The sequence below is a fragment of the Musca autumnalis genome, unplaced genomic scaffold, assembly GCF_047663935.1.
Source record: "Musca autumnalis isolate F117 unplaced genomic scaffold, ASM4766393v1 scaffold_1, whole genome shotgun sequence".
NCBI lineage: Eukaryota > Metazoa > Arthropoda > Insecta > Diptera > Muscidae > Musca > Musca autumnalis.
The window spans coordinates 295,085,809-295,111,707 of NW_027411644.1; the positions used below are offsets into that span (position 1 = coordinate 295,085,809).

The 25,899-nt window shown below is 36.7% G+C and overlaps 3 protein-coding genes across 23 annotated transcripts in view; 1 reads left to right on the forward strand and 2 right to left on the reverse strand.

Moving 5' to 3' along the window:
- Nucleotides 1–25,899, reverse strand: part of LOC141389748 (glutathione S-transferase 1-1-like) — a 178,629-nt gene that overhangs the window by 74,137 nt on the left and 78,593 nt on the right. The gene's annotated exons all lie outside the window — the stretch shown is intronic.
- The window catches only part of LOC141389745 (uncharacterized), a 115,783-nt gene that overhangs the window by 11,312 nt on the left and 78,572 nt on the right, over nt 1–25,899 (reverse strand). The window lies entirely within an intron of this gene.
- Nucleotides 109–18,656, forward strand: GstD11 (Glutathione S transferase D11). 21 transcript variants are annotated; one of them, XM_073961729.1, is made up of 6 exons: nt 9,362–9,713; nt 17,020–17,215; nt 17,405–17,703; nt 17,818–17,959; nt 18,033–18,284; nt 18,352–18,656. In XM_073961729.1, exons 2-6 carry the CDS (start codon nt 17,138–17,140, stop codon nt 18,412–18,414), a joined length of 834 nt encoding a protein of 277 aa, XP_073817830.1. In that variant the 5' UTR covers nt 9,362–9,713; nt 17,020–17,137; the 3' UTR covers nt 18,415–18,656. The 21 variants fall into 21 exon arrangements, with proteins under 21 accessions (XP_073817831.1, XP_073817843.1, XP_073817838.1 ...); XM_073961728.1 differs by lacking the exon at nt 17,020–17,215 and adding an exon at nt 9,871–10,134 and having other exon boundaries at nt 9,362–9,502; XM_073961730.1 differs by lacking the exons at nt 9,362–9,713; nt 17,020–17,215 and adding an exon at nt 109–188.

Genomic DNA, 25,899 nt, shown 5'->3' on the forward strand with positions numbered 1-25,899 from the left:
AGTTTGTAATGAAAAAATAATGTCGAAAAAAAAACGATTTGTCCCGCCAAATGCTGACCAGACAACAGCTGAGTGAGTAACTTTAACACGTCGTTGAATATTTAGTTGTGGAAAATTTTCTTTGTGAAAAAACACATCCACGTCAACAACGGAAATGTGTTGATGATACGAGAATGTGGCGCTGTGTGGTGAGTTGAATCCTGTTTTTGTCTGTGTCACCGTTACAAAGAATAAAGTAGGCGGGAATATGGGTGTTTCCATGTTTCTTCTACTTAAATTAGAAATGGAAATTCGCATTGCTAATTAGGTAATGTGAGTAAACCTTATGAAATATCCAAAAGTGGTTACTACCGTAATTTTGGGAGTTAAAAAAATGTGTAAATATATTGTTTATCCATTTAAATAAAATCCAACTGTACTGCTGATCATATATAGACTAGATTTCGGGGTCATTCAAGCCATTGGAAACCAAAATTCCATATAACGGCTGATTTGGATTATATCATTATTAATTTCTCAGCTGATTTGGCTGAATGCAAAATACCAACAGATCCGATTAGGAAATATACTTCTCCGAACACAGCCAAACAGAAAGCAATCCCACAGCATCGGATTCTTTCTCATCGGATTGACCTGAAATCATATAACACCTGTGTTCCGGCCAGCGGCTTCCACCTCAGTGTACACATGTTAGTATTTGTATCGTTATTCTGTGTTGGGAGCAGCATAACCCGTAATGCCTGCTCCGGATTCTTTTGGTCCGTGCCTAAACGGAGAAAACCCCCCCTAAAAATTCTGTGAGATTCAATAGATGTCTGGAGTGGGTCCATCACATGATTTATTCTGGACTCGTCTATGCGAGGGACTATGTGCAGTCGTCATCAAAATACGCCACTTCATCCCAGTCCCCCCAACGCCATCTACACACGCAGCACTTAACACCAACCGTTGTTGTTCCAGTTCCGGAAAATACATACTTTTTGCAATATAATGGCAATGGGCTCCGAGGTAAGATCGTGGTAGTAGGGGATTTCATGAGTCGGAAGAAAATCAGGTCGTGGCGGTGCAGGAAACTAAGCTCAACAGCAACTGCAGCTTACAGCGTTGTGATGGTTACAGCGCACAGTGGTCGAAATCACTAATCTAGCGGCGCGAAATTAATAACTTGGAAACGAATGGAGATACCTTTATGAAATTTTGCACAAACACAGTCTGTGTCCGTGGGTAATAATGGACTAAATATGAACAACATCGGCTAATATTTTGGTATAGCCCCCATGTAACGGTACCTCCTGATATTCGGTATTTTGAGGATTTAAGCCACCCTTTCCTTCCAAATTAGTTCTAGTGATCTCTAAAACTTTCCACCAAAAATTGTGGACATAGGTCCATGTTTGGGTATAGGTCCCCTTTAAGGTACCTCCCGATTTTCAGTATTTTGGGGGTTTAAAGCTACATTTTCCGGCCAAATTAGGTGTAATTTGGTATTTGGGGTTCCCAGTGGACACAAACATTCTCCACCAAAAATTGTGGATACAGGTCTACGTTTTGATATTGTCCCGAATAACTGTACCTCCCAATATCCGGTATTGTTAGGATTTTGTCTACATTTTCAGACCAAATAAGCTGACTTTTGTCATAGGAGGTTCTCGTTAGTTATACACCTTCTCCACCAACAAATTGTGAATATAGGTCTACATTTTTATATAGCTCCCATACAACTGTACCGCCAGATTTTGGGTATTTTGAGGATTTAAGCTATTTTTCAAGACCATTTATCAGCAAGATTTGCAGCTAAATTGTGGTTATTCGGAATTTAGGAAGTTCAAATTAATTAGTAAAAAAATTGGACTGAACCTCAGTGGACCTTGGTAGTTACGCTCCATTCAACAAAATATATTGCACTAAAAACATAAAAAAATAAAAATGTTTGAAAATTTATTGCTACATAACTATGTAACTTCAGGCCCCAAACATTTTTTTAAATTTAACTTACACCCTCCTCTATCAATAAAAATAAACTTTGTTTATTTTTATTACGAATTTATTAAACAATTAAACAAATATGAAATCAGGTTTTTAGCAACAATTTTGTTAAAATCTGATGCATCAAAATTTCTTGCACTTGACAGTTAATAACTGAGTGAACATTTACAACAACAAAAAAGTGAAAACAAAATTTTAGTCAGCAGAGTGTTTGTAATCGATACAATGGAAAACATTTCGCAATTTTATACTTTGATTGTTTGACTTTCGCGCCGCTAGATCAATGGTTTCGACCAGTGTGCAGCGTACTGATGAAGGATCGCACCAGAAGAGGAGGAAAGGGATTGGCTTTCGTTGTTTAAGTTGTGGCATTTAGGGGTAGGCAATGGAAAGCAATTATCGATTTTTCGACTTTTCGATTTTGGTCTTAAATTAAAATATCGATTTTTCTATCTGACGATTATTTCAGTTGTCTTAAAACTCGACTTTCGACTTTTTCATAACCGCAGAAAATGTATTACATTCGAACATTCGTCGACTTTCACGTTTCCTTTTGAAATTAGGTGTGTAACTATTTGTACAAATTTTGAGTAAACGAACACACATATTGTAAAACCGCTAAAACTGTAAAAGGGGTAAGTCGATTATGCGATTTCCCCTCCACACAAAAGTAAACTACGATTTGTAGACTTTTAACAGCAAAAAGTCGATTATTCGAAAGTCGACTAGCCTATCCCTAATGGCATTCGGTGCTCGGAAACGGCCAGTTGGGTGTAGCGCTGGCTGAGCAGATTGATAGTTCTACATTTTGCACGGTCAATGAGGACGCCTCTACCAGAATTACCGGAGTGTGTCACAGTTTGCCAGATATAACCATATTGTCACCTATTCTGACAAACGACGTCACTTGGATTAGACCATCTTCCCATAACTGTCCCCACCAGCAGACCGCACATTTCATCACCTCTGAAAGCCGCATTTTCTTCAATCATGGGAAATCTAATTGGTAGAGTTTAAGAGAGTTCACTAATTACCGCTTCAGATCTGCACAATCTTTCTGATGATCGGATAGCAGAAAGGACGTTGAGAGACATTATCACAGCTACAGACGCTCGTCATAAACCTGCTGGTCGAATACCAGAAGTGAGAGAAAATTTCCCAGCAGAGGCTATCGAAATGAGCGTGATGAGCTTCGTCGTGCCAACCCCATGACACCAGAGTCAGGGAACAGACACTGGAAGTTAACAGGTTGGTCGTTGAGCATAACCAGAACAAGTGTTTAAATGATCTAAAGAGTTGCAACATTGGAGCCGGAATAAATGAATTAAGGAAAACGGTTAAGTCACTCTCGAACCTTGGAAAGAAGGAAGATACGACCTCTGCCACGTTTGGCGGCGCAAGTTTTTTCAATCGGCAGTTTCTCGAGTACCCCGGGAGTGACAGAGCGAAGAGAAGAGTACTGCGTCGCATTAGAACTCTTCCTGCCGAGCATGAAACACCACCACTATTTACAATGGATGCTGGTAATGCTGAAGCATCTGGATGTGCCGGGAGTCGAGTATCTCACTAATGTTCTCAACCTTTCGCTAGCCACCCACATCGTTCCGAAGTCTAGAAAATGGGTAGTGTGGTCCCGCTACTGAAACCATGCAAGGACGCCAGCAAAGGTGAATCGTACAGACCGATTTAGCTTTTGTCGCCCGTAGCTTTTGTCGGCCCTTGAGGTTTTAGTCCTCCCCAGCGTCAGAAATAGCTATCCAGTTGATGATCATACAACAGCGCTGCACGCCATCTCCGCACATATTAGTCGCGGATCAACGAGAGCAAGCCGTGTGATAGAACAGTGATAGTGGCGCTTGACTTATCAAAATCATTTGATACTGTCAAGCACTCCACGCTATTTGATGACATCGAGTATACTACCCTCCGGCAAGTTTGAAACGTTGGGTAACACTGTGCAACATTTTTAAGGTGATCTTGTGCAAACAATTCGAACTGAGGATTTTTTGAAAGTACAGATCCAAACGACAAGAAACCCTAGTTGGTTTTTGTTGTGTCAGATCCGGATTTTATGGCCCCATCTAAACATGCTTTAATATTTAGTTTTTAAAGAAATTCGTGGCTATATCTCTGAAACCAATGCGAATCTTCTTCTGAAGCAAATTTGTAGGTAAGGACAAGAATAAAATATTTGGAGAAATAATGAACTCGAAAAACTAAATTTATTGCATATAATTTCAAAATATATGCAAAAATTCCACAATTTTTATACATTTCGCACCGTATCTCCAAAACCGTTAATTTTTTCTGAATATTTTCTCTCGGAAAAATATTCCCTTGAATGTAATACACAACTCTTCAGAACATGTCATTGTTGTAAAATTCCTCTATGCCCTTGTTTACAGTACATTTTCCAACTACGATTTAATAAAAATGTCAATAATGTAGTTAAATCCGAAACGCGAGAATAAACTGTTGGTGTGAACTGTGTTTGAAATACGTGTTGTAAAAGATATGATGCAAAATACCGCTGAAACAACATGAAGTAAGCATTTAAGAGTTTTAGAATGTTCTAAAGAATTGTTGAGAACTTTATTTGGAAGATTTTTGCAAAAGGTTACTTGGTTCAACTCCCAATAGTTTAGCCGATACTGACCAGAATTTCAGCAATTATGTAAAATTTTCTATATTTTATAGATTTTGATGCCCTAGATGGAATTCTTCTTATGTGGTTTTTTCAAAAGATAATGTCTACTAGTTTAGGGCTACAATATTGCTATAGACATCAAGGCCAAATTCCTATTCGTTTCTGAGATAAAGGCCTAATAAATGCAAAAAAGTGTAGATTTAGCCCGGTTTAGATGAGGCCATAAAATCCGAACTGGATCTGACAGGACAAAACCCTACTAGGGTTTTTTTGGTCTAAATATATACTTTCAAAAAATGCATACTAGAAGTTGTTTGCATTTTCAGTGTTGCATAGTATAATCAGAAATAACGGCGGGCGTCAGTCGAACGTCGAATTCAGGAACAAGAAGTCCAAGCCCCGTAGATTGAAATAGAGAGTTCCCTAAGGTGGAGTCATATCTCCGGAACTGTGGAACCTCTACCTCCCCTGTATTCCGCCCCCTACCAGACGGCCTTGAGATCGTAAGGTATGCGGATTATTGTACGATCATGGTGTCAGGTACCTTGCCTGATGTCATTTGTGAAAGGTTGAACTCCTATTTGGCTGATCTTACCACCTTTTTCCACCGGAGGGATATGCAAATATCCACCACTCTGTACATCTCATGGAGGGCAGAGGTGAGAACAGAGTTGAATGTCATGATCTATGGTAGCAAACTATCACAAACTAGGGGTCACATTCGACAGCATGTACATGTCGTTAGCGCATGCCACAGCTATCTGCAACAAGCTGATATGTAGGAACAAGATCCTCAAGTCCCTAGCCGATGGCACTTGGGGTGCAAATAAAAAACCTTGTTGACCGCATATTACGCGATAGGTCGGTCTTTGGTAAGCTATGCAGCGCCATTTTGGTCCGTTAATACAATTGCAACCTGTCAAAATGCCGATTTGAGAACTGAAGCAATGTTTCTCCTCATGTCATCAGTGCACCATCTACATGAGGAGACAATGATTCTTCCGGTACAGCAACACAATGAAATACTTTCGTTGCAGTACTTGCTCGGATGTTACCGTGACTGCTATCCTAATCACCACATGGTGGATAAGACCCCCCCCCACTTAGGTATGTCAGGAGGGATCTTCATTATCTAGAAAGAAAGTTCCAACGTTACAAGAGAGAACCCATAGGTCAACGAGCCTATCAAGCCGGTTTCAATAGCATTCAAACGGATGCAGTTGCAGATGCCATAAACAACTATCGTGTGAATACGGTCCTAGGGGAACATCCCCCCATCTATCGCAGGTGAGGAGCATCAGCTGCCACGAGAAACCAGAATCGTTTTGAGTCAACTACGCTCGGATTGTTGCAGCCGTCTGAATTCCTATAGGGCATGGCATCGATAGGATAGATGAAACCATGCAAAATATCTGCCCAACATGCGACACAGGTCCCAAGGACACGCTGCAGCTTTTCAACTGTCCTGCCAAACTTGCTCAATTAACTAATAGAACTGGAGATAGGCCCAGGGCCAGAATAAGCAGTAAAGCGAACTTACAAAAATATAATACTGTTAAAGCAACAACCACCTGGGTGGGAGGTAATCAGTGATTAGATATCAACGAACTTCGATGGGACTAATGTACAAAAGCAACCCTTAAATGACTTAGATCCCACTTTATCAAGTCTGCAGCGGTTTTGGATTTCAAGAACACCTTGGAAGCGCTAAATCAATATTTACCCTGTGCTGGGCCTCGGGTCATTGCAACATCGAAAGAAATTAAATATTGAAAGAACTGCCGCGTGCGTATCTTGTGCCATTTCATGCAGCAGTTCGAACACAGTTATCGAGACAATGCTAGCCGGATTTGGCACAACAAACCTATATGTAAGGTATCGAAGGGAACTTGGTCCATCATCATCAAGCGAAGAACCACATATCTGCTTTCCATGAAGAAGTCCGAACTGAACTTAATGGTGGTAATAATCACGGGTCACTGGAGAACGTGATCAATGTCCTCTCCTGCAATAGGGAAATAGATGGTACAGTTGACTATTGCAGGTTATGCAAAGATGAAGAAGAAACAGAGAGATTCGAGCACTTATTATGTCGCCATCCAATGCTCACGACCCAGACACACGATCCAATCTATGACAACCTTCTGCCAAACCGAACCAACAAGTCTGCTTCTTCTTGTCAAAGGTCTAAAGTGGCGTCAGCGAGAGTAAAATATTTTAGCATGAAACATCAAACTCTCTCTCTCTTCTCTACACTTAAAAAAATTCAAAATGTCTGTTCTATTTATGTGTCCTTCTTTCCACGACACTTATTTTTATACCATCAGCCTTTAGGCTAAAGAGGGTATATGCATTTGATACGACCACAAATGTGCCTCATCGTAATAATGGGTTGGAGTCGAGCAATGTTCGTCTATCTGGGCTGGTGCGCACGAAAACTCTCGAACGAAGCAATCGATCTGTAGTGGGATTATCTAACGCATTTTTTGGTTATCGACAAAAATCCATAAATTAAAATGCGTACAATTTCGGTAATTAACGATATTATTCGGTAAGCTAGCTACCAATATAAAGTAGTCGCAATGTTCTACCGATAGCAACAGTGATGTCAACTTTTATTTGAATTTTCCGTTTTAATTTGACCGATTTTTGCCGGTAACTAAAAAAATGCCCTAGAGAATCCCCCTACTAGTCCAAATTCGTAATATTTTGTCCAAACTTAGTATATGTTCGGTACACTTCTTCCGGTACCTCCCCCCCACAAAAGATTAAAAAATGTTCGCAAAAATGGTGCGCACGATAACATTCGAAGGGAGTAACCGAATTGGCCATAACTTTGCATATGGTAATATAACTTATAGGCATAGATCGCATTCGGGTACATCCCACACACAATTTGGAAAATGTGAAGTTTACGATCTCCTTTCGGATCGTTTAGAAATTTTTCAGCATATTGTCCTTGTGGATCCCTTTACGATGGTACAATTTTTTCGGGGGCAAATCCATACGTTCTGATATAATAGCTTAAAAGCTCCAAGAACCCTTGACGGCACCAACTAAAATTGCAAATCCGCAAGATAACTCTCGCAGGGAGTTTTTGATTGGTCCAAATTTTGTACATCGTAGTCATGTATTAGGTTGGAATATAGACTATGTCGGTACCGTCCTTCGGCTACCACTTACATAAAATTTGGGAAAAAATCAATTTTGAATTTTTGTGCAAAAAGTTTTTCTTGCGGGCCCTGTTACAACGCGCATTTTTTCAGGACAAGTCCATACTTCATGAGATAATGACCGAAAAAGACTGTCGTCGCCAACTAAACTGGGGTATGGGTAAGATAACTCTCGAACTGAGAAACCGATTTGGTTCAAACGTTGTACATCGTATTATATCTTACAGCCTCGAATTATGTCAGAATATTGACTACATCGGACCACTCTTTCGGGTACCTCCCACACAAAGTTTAGAAAGAGTGAAATTTAAGAAATCACCTGGGATCGTTTTTAAATTTTTGGCAACATGTTTTGTATGCGGCCCTAGTTAAAACGGTACCCTTTTTTTGAGGTGAATTCATACTTCCTGCGAAATTGGCCAAAAAACTCAGAGGTATTGTGTTTGCTTCATTTCTTTAGGTTCGAGCCTGAGGGTATATCTCTGTCAGCACAGCTGACTAATACTTTCTTACTTGTTCTCTGTAACTTTATTTTTTCAGCAATTTATTAGAGTTCAGTGGACGCATTACACGTCGATACTATCAATGTAGTCTTATCCCGTTCCCTGCCATCCCTACTCTAGCAGATAATTCTTTTACTCTTGTAAAGGTATCCAAAACTACTTCTTCTAATCGACCTATGAATTGAACAGTCTTTGTAGACTCAGATCAACACAATACAGAAAACCCGTAGAATAATACACTGAATCTGTGTATTCTCCTGCCGAATCCTTTCTTTCACTATTCTTGCAGCTACCCATACAATAATATTTGTTCGATTTTTTTTATAAGTGGAACGAATAAAAATACAAACAAAAAATTGTTTGTCGCTTAGCAACATGTTTTTGGTAAATACAACCCACACACATTAGTAGCAATATGATGGAAATACAATCAAGTCGAAAACGGAACCTGCCTTACTGCCGCTTTGGCTGCCATTGTTGTCATTATTATTTACCACAAGTGAAATTTTTAAAAGTTCCCATACACACAAAACGACATACATTTAGAGGTAGTGCCCACATATAAAGCTAGCTTGACCATTGAATGTGCTGGAGAAGCGTATCGACCCCACTCACAGACAGTTATTACACACACAGTCCGATATTTCTTGTCATTTGTAATCACGGTCGTTACATCGTGTCCTTTCCACCGGCAGTGGCAGTGGTAGCAGCTAAAAAAAGAGTTCATTCGAAAAGCATTCACAAGACGATAACCATTCCACAACGGGGCCACACAGCCAACACAGCATAACATTGTCATTTGAATAATTTAATCAACGAAGGATAAGTGTCTCACTCTGCAATATATATCGGCCCGGACACGTTCAATTAAAGTCAAACAAAACTGGGGAATTGCATAGATTCAGTGCAGGTGGTGCAACACAAGTTTGTGCATCAACTCAAGTAAGTAGAGACATTGTCGTCAAGAAAGACCAGCAGTTGTTTCGGCCACTTCACAAGACAAAGTTAAAAAAAAAAAAACGTCTGCGTGTCGTCCATGAATGAAATAACCTGTCAATAGTAAGAAAGAAACGGAAATCGAATATCGAAACTTATTCGAAATACAAAAATTTTATTAATTTTACGATATTCAATTGGTGTCTGTTTTTCTTCGTTATTTACTGTTACGTGATAAACAAGTCAAAATAAATAAAGTATACTTTGGGGCGCACATTAAATGAACGTGCTAAATATGCCGCACAGTGTTGTCTAAGATAATTTTTTGAGAAATTTGAAAGATTTAAAAATATTAACATAACGTATTGAAACCTAATGGAATTTGAGTTTAATTTGTGTTAAAATGTGTATTTCCATGAAAAACCCGAATTTTAATTCTAAAATAAATTCTTTGCAAAACTTCGCACGGTACATTAATGTCATTTTTACAAGCAAATCATCCAATCTAGTCGTATAAGATGAAAACAGGGTCATGGATTCATTAGAAGCTTTGCAACTGTTAAATTATATAGAAATCCAATCCAGAGCAACTCTGATATTTTGCTATCTGTTCTGTGTGTTTCAGATTAATGGAGTGGGAAATGTCGATTTTGAAAGTGACTAGAATATGCTAGTAAATGTATTAACTTACATGGAATAAAATTCCTAAATTCGTAACAACGAATAAATTTACCTGGCTTAAACACAACGTTTGTTCTTGAAAACGATGGTATTCAGTTCCGCCAGCGTAACTATTGTAATGTTAAACGGCATTTCTGTAGTGGAATTCTGTAACACATTTTTCGAGTTACCGACAAAAGTCGGTAAAATAAAAATGCTTATAATTTCGGTAATTAAAGAAAATTTTCAGTTAGTCAACAACCAAAATAAAATTATCGCTAAATCCTACCGATACACAGTGGTAGCATTTACATGGGAAGGTGTGACAAAAATACTTCTAGATAATATATCGAAATGAAATTTTTATCAATGGGCCTTAGTGGCCTAATATCAAACTAACAAAAATATTGTAGTCCTAGGTCCAAGTTTTCGCGTGGTTCCCATGCAACGAATCATCCTGAATTGAAGTAGTTTACAATTACCAACAAATTGTTCAAACGAATTTGCTGTAAACCGGTACCAGGAGATCTTATTACATAGTAAACCTCAGTATTGGCCCATGATTTGGTATACTCCCTTACGATTTATATCTCGATGTATTTCGGCATATGTTAACCAAATATTCAAACCCAATGGGTTTTAATAATGAACTCAGAAAATCACCTTATAAAGAAATGTGATATAGGTCTACTTTTCACCACAGCCTTCATAGGGTTACAATCTTTTTTTCGTACTTTTAAGCACGGTGCTCTTGAATAAAATTTAAATGAAAGGTGCTTACACCTGGGAAATTTTTGCGGATTCTGAAACTACAATGTTCATAGATGAGAAAAATCAAAAAACAAAAAAAAAAAAAATAGCAAGAGCGCTTTTTAAATAAATCGCGATTCAAGTTGACATTTTTAGGGGTTGTTTAGGTTTTTGCGATTTTGGTTGGAAACTGCAAGTCCTATCAAAATGGCAATTAAGAAAGTGTTGTAGCTATCAAAATTCTCTAAAAGATTGACCTTAATGATATTTTCCTAGTTTTTACAACTTTTGAGATATAGAAGTTGAAATTGGGACAATTCAAATTCAATTCAATTCTGTATCGTCTCCTTATAAAACAATGTCATGACTGCAATTTCCCAACTTAAACCTATATATCTAAAAAAATGGTACAACCTTGGAAAAATTACATAAGCCAGTCTTGTAGAGAATTTTTACAGCTATAGGATTTTCTCAGGTCCCATGCCGATAAGACTTGCCGTGTTCAAGCAAAATCGCGAAACCCTAACAAAAAAAACCTAAAAATGTAAACTGAGCTTCTTTATCTCAAAAACTGTACAGCCTGAGAACAAATCATAAACGCCAATCCTGTAGAGAATTTTCACAGCTACAACATTTTCTTTAGCTCCATTTCGATTGGACTTGCGGTTACCAAGCAAAATAGCGAAAACCTAAAAAAAACACCTTTTTGGATTTTTCTCATCTATGAACATTGTAGTTTCAGAATCCGCAAAAACTTCCCAGATGTAGGCACCTTCCATTTAAATTTGATTCAAGAGCACCGTGTAAGATTAATCACCTTTTTCTGCAGAATTACCTGTTATAACGTTTTTAGATCTCAGTTTTGACGTCTTGCAACATTAGGTTGTCCTAAAGAAGACAAAATATTTATTATATGTATATAAACAACCCAACACATGGTCGTATGCCAAGGTTAGGTTAGGTTAGGTTGATAAGAGGGGTGATACTAGATCACCACATACCCATGTGGACATACACTTAAGCCATAAGTAGGCCTATTGTGCGCTCTAATTTTGGGTTATGGAAGATTATCTTTTTTTGACTTAGTCTAGGATCTCTGTCCTATTTACATAGTCTCTTTTTGAACTCGATTGTCCTAATTTGGTCGAGTCCAGGCACTGAGTGTCGCCTAGGCCAGAATGTTTTTATTGACCTTCGTATACCCACAATGTTTTTTAACAGCGCCGATCAGAGAAGTACTAACAAAACAAATGCATGTGTGAATGTATGAGTGAAAAAAGCAACAACCAAATTATGTTTTTTGTTTTGCAAATGCAAAGAAAACTCGGTGGGATCGCTGAGTATGCTAGCTTTGCATAGAAGCGCAGGCCTGTTTTATAACCATATCGATACTAAATACCAAATACCATACATATATTCCCACAACATTCCCGTACACGGCGATTCATATTGGCTCAATGATATGGGACCTTATTTTTATCGCCGAGTCCGAACGGTGTGTCTTACGACACCACTTATTGAGAAGTTTTACTTGGATGAAATACTCAGGAAATATAAGCAAGCATTATACTGTGGAGATTCGTCATCGCCGAAAATTTTGACCCCAGAGTGCAAGGCGGATGTGCTTAGCACTACACCACGGTGGCTCGATAGGATATTGTGGCTAAAACCTTCAATAGAAAAACCTTTCCATAGCGGCTATGCATGATCAATTTAGGGTCAGAGTAATGCTCCAAAACAGTCAACTGGAAAGAGATTAATGGATAAATTTGCCGAAACTGTACGTGATGATGCCGCTCAAAATCCATCCACCTCAATTCGACACCGAGCTCAGCAAATTGGTGTCTCCAAATCCACTATGCAGCGAATTTTGACGAAAGATTTCCATCTTTATGCATACAAAGTTCAATTGACTCAGAAACTGAAGCCAGCTGACTAGGGATAGGTAAGTCGACTTTCGGTTAATCGACTTTTTGCAGTAAAAAATCTAAAAATCGTAGTCGACTTTTGTCTGGAGTGAAAATCGCATAATCGATTATCTTGTGATCGATTTTCGAGTTTGCCCATATATTGTTGACTTGGCGGTTTTACATTCTTGGCGGTTTTACAGCTTGAAAAGAAAACTCAAAAATCGACGATTGGTCGATTATAATCGATTTTCTGCGGTTATGAAAAAGTCGAAAGTCGAGTTTTAAGACAACTGAAATAATCACAAGTCCGAAAAATTGCATTTTTGGTTTTAGACCAAAATCGAAAAATCGATTATTGATTATTGAGACAACATGAAAATGCTGATTTTGTCGATAAAATCATCTTCAGTGACGAGGCCCATTTCCATCTTGATGGCTTCGTCAATAGACAGAATTGTCGCATTTGGGGTGTGGAAAATCCTCGAGTGATTCACGAGAAGCAAATGCATCCTCAACGTGTCACTGTGTGGTGTGGTTTTTGGCCTGGAGGAATCATTGGACCTTTTTTTATGAAAATGAGGCAGGTCAAGCGCAAACAGTCAATGGAGTTCGGTATCGTATAATCATTTTTTTGCCTAGAATTGAAGAAATGAATGTGGAGGGCATGTTGTTCCAACAAGACGGCGCCATATGTCATACAGCCAGAGAAACAATTCAATAGCTGCATCTGTCATTTCCCGGTCATGTTATTTCGCGGTTTGGAGACCGAATTGGCCCCCTAGATCGTGCGATTTAACACCTTTAGATTTTTTCTTTGGGGTGTTTTGAAGTCGGTGGTTTACGCGAATAAGCAGACGACGGCTTAAGCCTTAACAGAGGAAATTGGACGCTGTATTAATGAAATACCGCAGCTTGCAAAAATGTTGGGATCATTGAAATTTTCATTAAAAGATCGCGTATGTGCCAGCAAAGCCGCGGCGGCCATCCGCACGATGTCTTGTTCCATACATAACCTCACTCTGTCTATCTACTACGATATAACAAAATTTCACGATTTTTTTAAATATCTGTGTTTTATTTAAAATTTAAAAATTGCGTTCTAGTTGAGACACCCTTTATATTCAAGGCCAGCGTCAAAACTACATTACGAAACATGGATGACGTCGAAGTCAATAATTCAGAAACTGCAAACTCAACTAAATAAATTCCAATGAATAATTTGGCGCATATTCTGGCCTAATACAATAAATATAAAACAACGAACTAGGGAGGAAATCAAATGAACTACCCATTGCCAAACAGCTAATGAAAAGAAAGTGGAGCTGGGTGGCCCACACTTTTCGGAAAAAGGGTATTTTTGGAAAAGAGTTGGGCAATCTAGTTCCCGGAGCGGATCGATCGTTCTAGTTCCTTTTCCTTAATATAGTTCCAAATAGTTCCGACACCGATGTAGTTCAACAAATCTTTCTCTTTCATCGTTCTTTTCGTTCCAAATAGTTCCGAGACCGATATACTCCAACGAGTCTTTCTTTTTTTCGTTCCGAGACCTAAATAGTTCACCGAATATCTGTCTTTCATTGTTCGTTTTGTTTCCTTCGTTCCAAATATTCCCAAGACCGAAGTATTTAATCATTTCGTGGATGAATTGACATAAATATTAATAAATTACAGCGTATAAACAGCAAAGAAGAACGATCGATGTCTGTGTTAAATTATAGGAACGAGAAGAGCGAAAGGAACTATATGAACTAAAGGAACTATATAAATGCAAGAGCTGGACATAGTTCCAACAGTTCCTTGTCCGGAATAGTTCCTTGGAACTGGTTCGTTCCGGAACTACACAACTCTACTTTGGAATGGAACCCATAACGCAACAAAGGCCCAAAGAATACATAGCGAATAACGCTAAAAAACAAACCTGTCTTAATGAAAAAAAAAAAAAAATTTTTTGTATGTTCCCAAGTGGAATAAATAAAAGAAAAAATAGATGGATGGGTCAATTCGGTCCACTTCTTCCGGCTCCTCCCTAACAATAGTTGAAACTATTTCGCTAACATGATAATGATAACTCTCGAATGAATCAAGTGATTTGATCTGCATTTCATGTTTCGGAATTTGTTTGTATCACTTTGTCCTACACATTGTGTATCCGATTTGACCGAAACTTTGCACATCATCATAAAAGCTGTATTCCTTTACTTACCTGACTTTTAACCTGCAAAGCGTTCCCTAACCTCAAAAAGTGGTAAAACTGGCATCAATTTTTAAGGGAGTGAGAGAGGAGAGATAGCACATATGCCTTTCTCTTCTACCACAGGCTACCAGACAAATTTCTGCAGGTAAAAAATGGCAGAACCGATTTTTCGACTTTTGTTTGACGATTACGATGGACGAAAAACAGAAGAAAAAGTCGAACGCTGACAAAACTAAATTAAAAACTGTGAAATAAAACACGAAAATTGATTTTTTATGTTTCTTTTTGACATTGCTACCAGATCTACCATTTTTTCGTTCTTTTACTTTTCTGGTAAAAATGTTCATGAGAGAGCAATTTACCACTTTTACCATTAAAAAAGTAAAGGAACAAAGCTAAAATTTCTTCCAAACGAATATCAAATTTGCACTTTAATAGTACGTTTATTTATTTAACCGGATTCAACAAACACACTGGGTTTCAACTGTCAATTCCTTGGCGTATACGTCAAATAAATCCTCACTAAGATGGTTAACCCTGCAAAAGGCTATAATATAAACATGGCCTAAGAGCGGTTTGAGAATCGTATTGATATTTTTATCCGAAATTATTGTTTTTTGACAGAGATACAATATATAATATTTTTCGTGGGCAAGTCCAAGATACCCGCCTTTTTTTGTGGGAAATCCGTACTTTATCGCAAAGCTAAACCGGCGTTTTCATTATAGATTTTTGCCGGGTTAACCTTCTTAATGAGCACTTATTTGACGTTTGAATAAATTTCGAAGATGGACAAGCCGGTACATGTTTTGGGGATAAAATTTAAAGTTTATTTCAGATAATTCTCGCAGTAAAACTTTGTTTGTGGCCTTCCAAAATTTGTTGGCATAAATCAATGTTTTACTACTACTTACTTACTTAGCTGGCCCATTACAGAACGTTTGTTCTATAGGCCGAACTAAGAAAAGATCTCCATTCCTCTCTATTTGTTGCTTCGCACTCTGGAATACCGCGCCTTTTCATCTCATCATCCACTTGTTTGCGCCATCTATTCCTTGGCCTGCCAATTCTGCGTGCACCGCCAAGCGGTCCGTAATTATACGCCTTTTTAGCGGGTTCATCATCGCTCATTCTTATGATATGGCCAAGCCAACGCAATCGCTGCAATTCGATACGTTTAACAATATTGATGTCGTTGTATAGCAGATACAGCTCGTGGTTCATGCGACGTCGATATTCACCGTCAACGCAGATTGGTCCGTAGATCTTTCGAAGAATTTTTCTCTCAAACACACCAAGCACCGCCATGTCTGCTTGCGCAAGTACCCAGGCTTCGGAGCCAAACATCAGCACGGGTAGTATCAGTGTTTTGTAGAGCGTTATTTTTGTTTGACGAGATGTGGCTTTGTTTTTAAACTGCTTACTTAAACCAAAGTAGCATCTGTTGACCAATACAATTCTTCTTTTTATTTCACAACTGATGTCGTTTGTTGTGTTTACGGAGGTGCCGAGGTAGACGAAGTCTTTTACTACCTCAATATAATAGGAACCAACTTCCACAGTCGGTCCGAGCTCAATGGACGCATTGCGCGTCGACACCATCAACTTGGTCTTCTCACCGTTTACCGCCAGACCCACTTTAGCAGATTACTATAGGCCCCATAAAAAGGTACTCGTCTATTTTATATATATTTTTATTATACATACATCAAAATTATTGACCTAAATACTATTACCTTATATGTAACATTTTTAGTTTCACGAATTTTAAAGGTTTTCTAATGCAGCTTTTAAAGCTATATGTTATAAGAAAATGTCCTCTCAAAATGTGTTTGTAATTAGCCCAAGTTTTAGTGAATCCGCTACAACCAAAGTACATGTTATGGACAGCAAATATCGCTATCAAATCTATTAGAAAACATCCACGTTTATTCGCAATTGTCAAGATAAAGGTGCCAGATGCTCCAAAACCTTCTTTTCGGGAAATTCATACTTCCATAAATATATTTTTGGGTAAAGGGATTTCAGTTCTGTAGCCGATAATCGATCAGCCAATAGATAAAAGTCTCAATTTATAGTCCCATGTGAATGTAGGGTTAAATTTTGACTTAATATAATGGTGAATAACTCATGAATATATATTTCTGGCTATGCTCATAAAAATCTAAGACTTAGCAGAAGCTCCGTGATTTGAATGTAATATATTATATAGATGTCCGAACTTAAAGTTTTGGGTTTATTTATTTTCGTTATTTCACAGGCTGGGGTATCTCTGTTTTCAAAGCCGGCTGATACTTTTTAATGTGGTTCACCCAATTAATTTTGAATAATTATATTTAAGGGAGAGTAAACCAACACAACTTGTTTATATGCCGTAAATGTATTTATTTGACCACTGTACTATGTCAGTAATGTTGACGCGACTTACGGGATATGTTTACATTTTTGCGTTAATGGTAATTACTCTCTTAGACAATGAATGGTGTGCTGCTCTTCCCCGCAATTAATGTCTATTTATGCCCCCACCCTGATCGAACTTTGACCATTAAAACAATTTTCTTTATTGTTGTTTTTTTTTTTTGTATATTATTGTATTATTGGCTGTTCATTTCATTCATGGTCAAATTTGAGTTTGTTTTGTTTAGCCCAAAAACTTTTTGGCCATTTCGTTTTCAATTATGCTACAAGATACAACTCACATTGTTAAGGAATTTGTCTATTGCCTTTTGATTAGAGGCGGCAACATGATTCCCACACTTTACTATTTGCCACCAAGTCCACCGTGTCGCAGCATTTTGTTGCTGGCGAAAATGTTGGATCTAGAACTTGACCTGAAAATAATTAATATACTGCAAGGAGAACAAATGAAACCGGAGTTCCTTGAAATGAATCCACAACATTGTGTGCCAACATTAAATGATGACGGTTTAGTCCTGTGGGAAAGGTAAGTATAAAAAAAAACAAGTTTATTACTTGACTGCAAAATGCGGTGGCATTGTTTACGTTGCCATTAAAGTGTTGAAAATCGACACTAATGGTGTTTTTATATTCCCTACAGTCGTGCCATCTTGTCATATATGGTTTCAGCATTCGCCAAAGAAGATACACTGTATCCAAAGGATGTGCGGGTGAGAGCATTGGTGGATCAACGTTTAATGTTTGACTTGGGAACGCTGTATCAACGTATGACGGAATATTATGTAAGTGATGATTGTAAAATACAAAACATATGATTGTAAAATAATGCAACAAATGTCGTATTCCCAATTTTAGTTTCCCACCATGTTCATGGGAGCACCACTAGACGAAACGAAAAAAGCCAAATTGTCCGAGGCCTTGGGTTGGTTTGATGAAATTCTTAAAGGTCGACAATTTTCGGCTGCTGAACATTTCACCATTGCCGATTTAACACTGATGGTGACTATATCACAAATTGAGGCTTTTGGTTTTGATCTGCATCCCCACAATAGAGTAAAGCAGTGGTATAAACGTTGCAAGGAACACATGGAACCATATGATTATGAAGTAAGTTGACGTTTTATTATATTGGTGAAAATTTAAATTAATTATTTCAAATTGTCTTTTGTTACAGAATATAAATGGTAATCAAGCTTTAGTACTCGCTGAAATGTTCAAAGAAAAACTACAAAAGTAATGGAGAATATCTATTTTTTGATATAACATGCCACTGTGCTGGGAGAAACGAATTTAGAATGTAAAATTATATCTTACTAGAATGGAAAAAGAAAGCATACTTTTAGGAGTGATACTTTGTGACCATAACGTAATTTTAACTTTTATCGTAATTTATATTCAAATATATTTAATTGAAATGTTTCTTTATCTTACTTTACTATAAGTTAACGAAATGAATAAAGTACAACAATTAAAAATTAATGTAGATGCTATATATACTGACTGTTAAAAATTAATGAATGTTAAACAAGCTAAGTTCGGATATGCCGATCTTTTTAAACCCTCCACCATGAGTTGTATGAGTTGTATTGAAGTAGCCAAAACAAAACACAATATTCTGTTAGATAATATGGCTAAGCCTTCAAAATACCGAAAATCAGGAGATAGCGTACTGTTGGGGCTACATCAAGACGTTTACCTGTACTGACAAATTTCTGCGGGAAGTTTTGTAGATCCTAAAGAAGACTAAATTCTTAATTTTAGTAATTTCGGTGTGATAATGAAGCTAAAATATTGACAATACAGAGAATCGTGTGTACAGTCCTATGGAGACGGTATTAGAACGTGGACCTATACTGAAATATATCTGGGGACTAATTTCTTAATTTCAGTCATTTCGGTGTGATAGTGAGACTAACAACTTTAAAACATCGGAAATAGGGAGGAAGCCTACACATCAAAATGTAAACCTGTACTGACAAATTTCTGGGAAACGTTTTGTGGCACCAAAGAAAACATAAATTTAAGCCATTTCGGTGTGATAATGAAGTTAAAACATTTAAAATGCTGAAAATCGGGAGGACTGTGTCAAAAGGTGGACCAGTATTGACAAATTTCTGGGGGTTTTTTTATGGTCCCAAATAAGGCTAAATATAAATTTTCAGCCGTAACGGTGTGATAATAAGACTAAAACCTTTCAAATATCGAAGTGACAAATTTCTTGGGAAAAATTTTGTTGCCCCAACTACTACTCTTTTTCTTTATTTGCATATTCGATCTCCGAATATAAGCGACCAATACAATTATATATAATTATCTGTTACAAATTTTAAGGTATGTTCATATATTTGCCATGATCTCCATAAAAGCGTCTCTATTTCTGGCTTCACTCAGTAGGGTTGAGGTATTTCCAATGCCGGTCCATTTAAGTATATTGTCAATCCATGATATTTCTTTCCGTCCTCTCGATGGCTTCCCTTCTATGGTTCCAGTGATTATGGTTTGGAGCAGTTTGTATTTTGCGTTCCTCATCACATGTCCAAGATATGACGTTTTTCTTCTTTTTATTGTTCCAATGAGTTCCCGTTGACGGTTAACCCTCGAGAGAACCACTGAATTTGGTGCTAAATGTGTCCATGGAATTTTTAGGATACGACGGTAGATCCACATTTCAAAGGCTTCCAATTTCTTTATTTCAGCGGTTTTTAGTGTCCATACTTCTGAGCCGTACAGCAGAACCGACCAGACATAAGTTTTGTCATGACTACATAAAATATTTTTGTATTTGAAAAATGCATCTCTTACCATTTCTATTCTGCATCGTATTTCTTTCGAGTTGTCCCAGTTTTCATTTATTTTGACGCCAAGATATTTAAAGTTCTGTACTTGATCGATATGTGTATTATTTATATATAGTTCTGTTGTACTTTGGTTTCTAGACCTGGTTATCACCATATATTTAGTTTTTGATATATTAATCTTTAACCCATACTTTTCGCTATAGGAATTTAGCCGAGTCAGAAGAAATTGTAGTTCTGATACACTACTCGCAATTAAAATGGTATAATCTGCATATCGGATATTGTTGACGAATTCTCCACCAATATATACGCCTTTACGAGAGTTGGACATTGATTTTTCAAAAATTCTTTCGGAATAGATATTAATTAATAATGGCGACAATATGCAACCCTGTCTAACTCCTTTCGATATTGCAATGCATTCTGTCAGTTCTCCATTAATGTCGACTTGTGCTGTTTGGTTCCAATATAATTGCTTGATGCATTGTAATTCTTTTCCTTGGATGCCAATAGATGTGAGGATTTCCACCATTTTGTCATGTTGTACGGTGTCGAAGGCTTTTTCGTAATCCACAAAACATAGGTAAACATCTTTATGTACATTTCAGCATTTCTGTATTAACGCTTGAATAGAGAGTAGGGCTGCTCTTGTACCCATGACTTCTTTAAATCCAAATTGAGATAGTCCTATGGCTTCTTCACATTTTTTATAAATTCTGGAGTGAATGATTCTTAGAAAAATTTTGAGAGCGTGGCTCATTAAACTTATAAGTCTGTAGTCGCTACATTGTCTTGGGTGGCTTTTCTTTGGAATTGTGATGAAAGTTGATTTCAGCCAGTCTTGAGGGTATCGGCCTGAGTCATATATGTAATTAAATAGCACTACCAAAAGCTGTAAGTTTTCGTCAATTCGGAGGAAATTTCGTCTGGTCCGCAGCTTTTTTTATTACGTAGTAATTTTATTGCAGATTCCCTCTCAGATTTAGTGATTGGGTTCCCAGTGAGCGATTGTTGGTTAGCTGGAACGTTGACCGATCGGTTGTTGTCATTAAATATCTGTCTTATGTATTCACTCCACACTATTTTCTTTTCATTTGTATCAAAGACAGCTTTGTTGTTAACGTAGAGTACTTTCGGAAAAATACCAAGAACCTAGCTGGAACTAATATTTTTATTGAAAGAGATTTAAGTGGACCAAGATTGGAAAAGAAAAAAATTATGCTTCAATTAAAAAAACTATTACATAAACTAAACGATAAAAAGAAAATCGGCGTTCGAGGTGACCAGATAATTATAGACGGTAAAACCCTTTACTGGAACTCAAAAAAAGAACTGATGTGTGATCAGGAAAATGCCGAAGGTGTACTGAAATCGTTATATGGAGAAGAAGTGATGAAATTACGTCTTGATTATGATACACTATTATCCATTATTTTATCAAAAAACTTTTAAAGATTAGCCAAAATCAAAAACAGAAAAATGATACCCAAAATCCCCATAAACAAATTAGAGATGATTTAGTAATATCTGTATTAGCATATAATATTCATGGACTGGCTAGTAAATATTTTCACCACCAGTTTTATGAATTTGTCGAAAATTATGATATCTTTGTTTTATCGGAGACACACGTAGAGGAAAGAAATCAAGCCAACTATTGTAACCGATTTAAGAATTTCAAAACATACTGGAAAGCAGCAACCAGAAATAGTAGTAGAGGTAGAGGAATTGGTGGTCTAGTGTACGGAGTAAAAAAGAGCTTATCAGACAAAGGTTTCAAACATCACTTTATTAACAGAGGAGATTGTGATATATTATCATGCCAAATAAATCACCTGAAATTTGAAATTCTTCCGGTCTACCTTCGAGGAGCAAATTGGGATAACGATTTTCAAAAAGTTAAAAGAGCGGCTGAAGAAAATGATATTGGGAAGATAATTATAGGCGATCACAACATACGCATCGGAGAAGAGCAGATTATCCCAGAGGAAATTCTACAACAATCAGATTGTCTTACACATTCAAGGAAATCAAACGACAAAACAATTTCTTCGCATGGGCAGAAATATCTCGAATTCTGTAACGACAACGGGCTTGTCATTCTTAACGGAAGATCTGCTGGGGATAAAGATGGCTCCTTTACTTTTATAAACAGAAATGGCAGCTCAGTAATTGATCTTTGCGCAGTATCGATGGAATTAGTTGAAAATATTCAAAACTTCGAAGTACGCAATTTTATTGGGTCTGATCATCTACCAATTGCTCTGAGCCTTAAATCATCCAATTTTAGACAAGCTGATCCAGAAAAACTAAAATTACTGCCTAAATTAAAGTGGGAAAATAAAAACAATGAATACTTTCAACAACAATTAAACAAAAACATGGCTATCCTAAAAAAAGGTGCAAAGTTGCATGATTTCACTTCCGTGATCGCGAAATCATATCCATCTAGTGCGTACAGAGTTCATCGACAACATTTCAATAAAAGATGGTACGACAAGGAATGTTTTAAGGTAAGAGAGAAAGTGATGAAGACACTAAATAAGTACAGATCAACGTTGAAGCCTACAGACAGAGAATTCTACACAATACAAAATAAACATTATAAGCAGCTCTGTGATCAGAAACAGAGGGACTATTACAATAGAATCGAAGCCAGGTTGGATGAAATAGTTGATAGCAAATCGTGGTGGTCTATGGCTAAAGAAATAATGAATCAACAGAATGAGATTGGCTGTAACATATCAGCAGATGAACTAAAAGAATACTTTAATACCCTTTTGAATCCTTCTGTACAAGCCTCAGAAATATTTTATGTACAAAACTTGATACAAAATGATATCCTAGATCCTAATTTCACACTGACAGAGATGAGACAAATACTTAAGTCAGCAAAAGAAAATAAAGCTCCTGGTGAAGATAGAATTCCTTAAAAATTCTTTATACATGCAACAAATGATTTTCTGAGTGAACTGTGTAAAACATTCTCAAACATTTATAATGGCTGCGAAGATTTTGATATGTTTCGCACAAGCATTATATTCCCAATTCATAAGAAAGGCGATCCTAATGATCCTAGCAACTACAGAGGTATATCTTTTATGAATTGTATAGCTAAAATTATGATGGGAATGATCAATAATCGTATAACTGAATGGGTAAACGCAAACCAAATCCTCAATGAGTACCAATCAGGCTTTCGAAAAGGATACTCGACTGTAGATAATGTTATTAATTTAATGACTATAATTAACTTAAAAATGAATGAAAATAAAAGAGTTTATGCATTTTTCGTCGACTTTAAGGCAGCCTTTGATAGAGTTCCAAGAAGTCTTCTAATATATAAGTTATATGAAGCGGGACTTTCTAACAAAATGTTACATTTCATTCAAAAAGTATATACTAATATGAAGTCTGCAGTGTGGTCAGGAGAAAATCTTTCTACCTACTTCGAAACAAAATCTGGGGTAAAACAAGGATGTTTATTATCGCCAATACTATTTGCCTTATATTTGAATGATCTTCATGATGCTCTTGAAGGTGGTCTCCACATAGACGAGGTAAATGTAAGACTATTGATGTATGCGGACGACATTGTAATTATGTCAGATGATCCAGTAATATTACAACAAATGATAAATAAACTTGTCCAATATTGCGAAAAATGGGGAATGCAAGTAAATCAAACAAAGTCAGAAGTAATGATTTTCCGTAAAGGAGGAAGATTAAAGTCAAAAGATAAATGGTACTACAATGGAGAGGAACTAAAAGTTGTGAATGAATATAGATACCTGGGAATATTACTAACTCCAAAACTGTCATTCACCAAGCATATAACAATCAAAAACGAAGCCGCTAAATCTTGTCTTAATGCAACCTGGAAAATTTTATAAAGAAACCAAACATTTCGATGTCAGCCAAGTGGAAAATGTTCCTTGCAGTGTGTCGTTCTATACAGAGCTATGGAGCACAGATATGGGGTAGTATGTACTTTGAAGACATAGACAAACTTTACAGATTTTTCATTAAACGCATTCTAAGGCTCCCAGAAAATACCCCTAACTACGTCTTAGCTCTAGAAACAGGATATGAACCAGGGTTTATATATACGTACTCACTTCATCTAAAATACATGGCAAAATTACTGTTTGAACTCGACAGTCATAGACTTCCGCACACCCTCGCAACAAAAACAAAACTAAAAAACATATCCTGGTACAAAAACTTTAAGGATCGTTTAACTTCGTACAATATTGATAGTCACAACGTTGATATTAACAAGGAAAACTGGTACAATGCAAGCCAAATATTAATATCGGAAATATTAAGCGAAAACTACAACATAAATCGTTTTAAATCACAAGAAAGTGAACAACGTATTTATAAATTCCTAGATCCTGATGCAGGCGCAACATATTGTATGAATCAGTACACACAATTTCAAATATCTTACATAATTAGAGCGAGAGGTGGCATGCTGGGGCTAAACAACAACTTCTATAGATCGGATGGAAACAATTTGTGTTCAATCTGCAACATGGGAGAAGCAGAAAGTACCCAACACTTTATTGGGAGATGTCCAATATTCAAATATATTAGGAAACGACACTTTAACAAATCAATATTATCAGATAATGAAGTAATCAATGTGTTAAATGGTGATTACTGTTGGTCACAGCTATATAATTATTTATTAGAAGCACTAAAATATAGAAAATTTTTAATTAATGAATTCAATTATTAAATCGATTAAAATTAAACTCAAATCCCGACAGACGGTTAATAAAAACCATGTCGTATAACTTTATTCGTATACATTATACTTTTAAGCACTAATGTAAAATGGTAATTTATACAAAAAATAAAGTAAATTGAATTGAATTGAATACTTTCGGTATTGACTTAAATCGTACTCCAGCGGCTTCCTTAAGTCTTTTGTGTAAATTGAAGTCATCGTGAAGCTGTTGGAGACGTTCAATTTCCTGACATTGTCTATTTAAGTGCTCAATTTTTGCAATGCGTATTGTCGATTGTATTTCTCTATGAAGCTCAAAATATAATTCATAATTTGTGTGTTTGCACTTTCGACGTTCTTATATTAATTTGAGTATGTCGTTCGTCATCCATTCTTTATTTTTAGGTTTTTTGTAGTTTCCTAGATTGTTGCTGGCAATAAATTTTAATGAGTGCTTGATAGAATACCAAATGCTCTCTACATCATCTCAGTTAATATTGTGTAGTTCACGATTTATATGTTGCTTCACAATTGTGTGTGTATCGTGGTTATCCAGTTTCTCTACAGTAAATTTTTTTCGCCCAATTTTTTTCTTTGATAGGGATATTTTGCAACATATTTTCGTCATTAAAAGATTATGATCGGATGGTACATCAGCTCCTGGATATGTCGTTGTTTTCTTTATGCAAGAGAAAAACCGTTTATTTATGATTATATAATCTATTTGATTCCTCACGATGTTATCTTTCCGATCTTGTGGAGATTTCCAAGTATATAGTCTTCTTTTTGGAAGACAGAAAAATGTGTTCGTTATTTTCATTTTATATTCTTGGCATAGTTGAATGAGTCTATCTCCTCTTTCATTTCGATTTCCAAGTCCATATTTCCCTGTTACACCTGATACCGGTTCTTCTCCAACTTTTGCGTTGAAGTCGCCTTGTATAATGTTTATTTCGTGGGATTTCGTCGTTTTCAATAAATATATGATCTCATCATAGAATGCTTCAATTTCCTCATCGCTTTTATCTGCAGTTGGCGCGTATACTTGTATTATATTTATATTCATTGGTTTTGCTTCTATTTTAAGGAGCATTGTTCTATCTGATTTTGGTATAAATCCTTTTACAGAACTTGCAATATTGTTGTTAACTATAATTCCAACTAACTACTAAATTTCTATAATTTCGGT

What these genes read in the sequence shown, in the direction of transcription:
- GstD11 (XM_073961728.1), top strand. Translation starts at nt 10,012, where the DNA reads ATGGTATTCAGTTCCGCCAGCGTAACTATTGTAATGTTAAACGGCATT. An exon ending in AACGTATGACGGAATATTAT is followed by an intron (nt 17,960 to 18,032) that starts GTAAGTGATGAT and finishes TCCCAATTTTAG; the next exon opens with TTTCCCACCATGTTCATGGG. An exon ending in TGGAACCATATGATTATGAA is followed by an intron (nt 18,285 to 18,351) that starts GTAAGTTGACGT and finishes CTTTTGTTACAG; the next exon opens with AATATAAATGGTAATCAAGC.